The sequence below is a fragment of the Dendrobium catenatum genome, unplaced genomic scaffold (genome assembly GCF_001605985.2).
Source record: "Dendrobium catenatum unplaced genomic scaffold, ASM160598v2 fragScaff_scaffold_1219, whole genome shotgun sequence".
Taxonomy (NCBI): Eukaryota; Viridiplantae; Streptophyta; class Magnoliopsida; order Asparagales; family Orchidaceae; genus Dendrobium; species Dendrobium catenatum.
This window is the reverse complement of record NW_021319681.1, coordinates 229,541-232,838: the sequence shown is the minus strand read 5'-3', so window position 1 is coordinate 232,838 and position 3,298 is coordinate 229,541. Positions and strand designations below refer to the sequence as shown.

At 36.9% G+C, this 3,298-nt stretch overlaps 1 protein-coding gene across 1 annotated transcript; it reads left to right on the top strand.

The window, feature by feature from the left end:
• The first annotated feature begins 1,427 nt into the window (after positions 1–1,427).
• On the top strand, positions 1,428–2,039 carry LOC110116202 (glutaredoxin-C1). Its single transcript, XM_020849698.2, has one exon. It carries the CDS (start codon positions 1,523–1,525, stop codon positions 1,859–1,861), a length of 339 nt encoding a protein of 112 aa, XP_020705357.1. The 5' UTR covers positions 1,428–1,522; the 3' UTR covers positions 1,862–2,039.
• The last annotated feature ends 1,259 nt before the right edge of the window (positions 2,040–3,298 follow it).

The window sequence follows — 3,298 nt, the reverse complement described above, 5'->3', positions numbered from 1 at the left end:
AAAACGTCGGTGTTTTATCGGCGATTTGTTTCACCGGCGGTTTTTCGGCAGTTAATACCGTCGGTCTAAGTGCCGGTGACGGCCGGTTTTGTTACCAGTGGCGTACCGGTCAGTCAACCGCCGGTTAGCTTTCGAGTTTCGACAGTATAAGCGCCGGTGACCGCCGGTTTTGTTACCGGCGATTAAGACCGACGGTTTTGTTACCGGCTGGTGTTGACTGACGGTTTTAAAAGTTTTCCAACGGCGTTAATTAGCAGTCCGGTATCGAAGTTTCCGGCGGCCTCACCTCTATTTGAGAAATTTTCACCCTAAACTCTAAATCTGCACAAAAAAATACGCGCCGATAAGATTTAATGCCGGCCGTTTAACCGGCGGTTTCTGGACCGCCACTTTGTCCGGCAGCTATATTAAAATAATAGCCGGTTAGACCGACGGTACAAACCGGCGGTCACACCGCCGTTAATACCGGCGGTTGGAGAACCGCCGGTAATTGATGAATTTCCTATAGTGTAAATACATAATGGATTTATCGCATGGTTTTAATGATCACAGAGAGGCATTGATAGAGTTAAAAATCTCCAATTTCTGTAATGAAAGATGCACCTACAGGCACCGGCCAGTGAGCGTGCTTCTTGCCAATATGTAACAGGTAGGTTAGTGGCTTGACAAGGCAAGGTGAGTCATGAGAAGAATGAGCAATTTATGCTGTTAAGTAGTGGACAAGGGAGTAAAGTTGATAAGGGGACTAACCAAGCATAGTCATTGAGCTTACAAATTTTGGGAGCAAGCTTGAGCAGGTGTGGGAGAAGCTAGGAATAAACAAATATGTAAGGGAGCAAGTTCATGAAGGAGTAGAGAGTACATATTTACTTAAAATTTTCTTATCATTTAATCTTAGTTAACTTAAATTATAACATGAGGTGAATTTCATTTAAATTATACGTAATTCTCTTTGATTTGTTTGTTGAGTGTTTTGGTTATCAATTAAGAGGTATTAGGTTCGAGTAATACATATATATTGTATGTGTGAGTCAGGGCGCAACATGAGGTGAATTTCGCTTATGAGGCACAGCGGTTGAGGTGGTAAGTCAGTCGAATGTGTCTCCTAGCCAAGTATGATAGTTCTCATACTATAGTGAATGCATGATGGTCTTGTTTGAACCAAGATATCCATACCTTTATATTCCTCAAGAGGCCAAGTGGCAAAATCATGTAGGATCTCATGCAAAGAAGATCGACCACTTCTTCACTTATAAATCACTTTGGCATCCAGCATAAAATATCCAAAAAAAAGAAAGAATCAAAATCTTATCTTCCATGTCATGAAGGATAAAAGAGCATTCTCAAAACAGTGAAGCAGTATATAGGACGTGTAATCCATGTGCTATATCTTCTCAAATATTCCAACCTTCCTATATTTCCTTGTCGTTTCTGAAAGACTAACGAAGAGCCACCTCTTTTCAATACTGATGAAGAGTCTTCTTATTATAAATAGGAAGTTATAACTAGCATTACAACCACAATGCATCCAAATCAAATTGTGACTCAAATGGAGAAAGTGAACAGGCTGGTCTCTCAAAAGCCAGTGGTGATCTTCAGCTTAAGTTCATGCTGTATGTGTCATACTGTAAAGAGGCTGTTCTTCGACCTCGGCGTTAATGTCGATGTACACGAGCTCGACGAGGAGCCGGAGGGGAGGGAGATGCAGAGAGATCTTGGAAAGCTTATTGGATGTAGTTGTCCGGTGCCATTGGTGTTCATTGGAGGAAGACTGATAGGCTCTACTGATACAGTAATGTCTCTTCATCTCGGTGGCAATCTTGTTCAGCTACTCAGGGAAGCAGGTGGTCTCTGGCTGTAGCTTTGCTCCAACCACTCCTCACCATGGCTTTTTTATATATCTGCTGCAAATAAGGAGTTTTTTATGTTGAGACTTGAGAGATCAGTTAATATATTGTAAAGATCTAGAGCATAAATTTGAGTTGTGTATGTGATCTTTCTTAAATTATTAAAATATTCACTAGCTAGATTAATTCTTATATGTATGACCTTATAGCTATTTATTTAAAGAAAAATAAATAATCTGAAGAATGTTAAAATTCTATATTTCACTAATCTCAAAGCATATATATATATATATATATATATATATATATAATGTTTTATATATATAATATATATATAATATATATATATATATATATATATATATATATTATATTGGGAAAAAAATAAAGAGCCGCGAAGTGCTTTTTTCGTCTAGTTTATCTGCTATTTAATAAAATTTGATGATATTTATTGTTTGTTAACAGAAATGTTTTTTTAACTATTTTAGTGATGAGAAATTGAAGAAATTTTGGGAAAGAAACAGTAACTCCCATGTGACCACTTCAAATTGTCAAAGAATCAAATTTTTGATTAGGCTATCAGGAAATCTATTAGATTTTAGAGTTTATTTTTATTTATTAATTTTATTTACTTTGTAGTTTGTTCTAGATAATCATGATATTGAATTTAAAAAAAAAATTCCTTAGAAGATGAAAGCACTAGCTTAAGGATAGGCTTCGTAGTAGCTTTAACGGCTTCCTATGGCTTTTTGGGATGCAGTCAATGATTTTATTTGACCACGTGTTTTCTAACTGCTGTTAATTAATTTTTTGCCCCACGAAGCTACTTTCTACATTCAACTTTAAATAAAAGTTGCTTCACAATATCATGATCAGCTTAACAAAATCTTTATATAAAACTACGCGCACCCCAAAAAGACCTAAGTAAAAGGAATTTTCATATTATTTTATACTAGTACTCATGTACACTATCACTAAGCTAATTAGATACAAGCTTGCATTCTCCTTACCTGATCTAGATTAGTCTTAACTTCCAAATTATAAACCTTTGGATTCAAATTGTTACAGAGTGACACCCGATCCAACTAGTATGTTATTGATGGGTTAGAGCTAGAAAAACTAATATTAGTGCGTAAGGTGGTGATATTGACCTCACTTTGGTCATGCTTGAACTCGACTATCAGCACATGCACCTTGGTTGCGTTTTGATTCGATTATTGTAATATTCACACACTCGATGATTCGAATTCAAACTTCTTTATTAGAACTACTTACATATTCATGCTACATACATTTACTGGTTCGGTCGATCGTGCGTGCCTCACTATGATCACGATCGTCGCTTGATCTGTTGTGGCATTCACAAGATTTGATTGTTGTTTTGATCCTGCGGTACTCACTGCGATCGCAACCATCTCTCACTCTTGCACCATAGTCTAATTGGTTCGCTT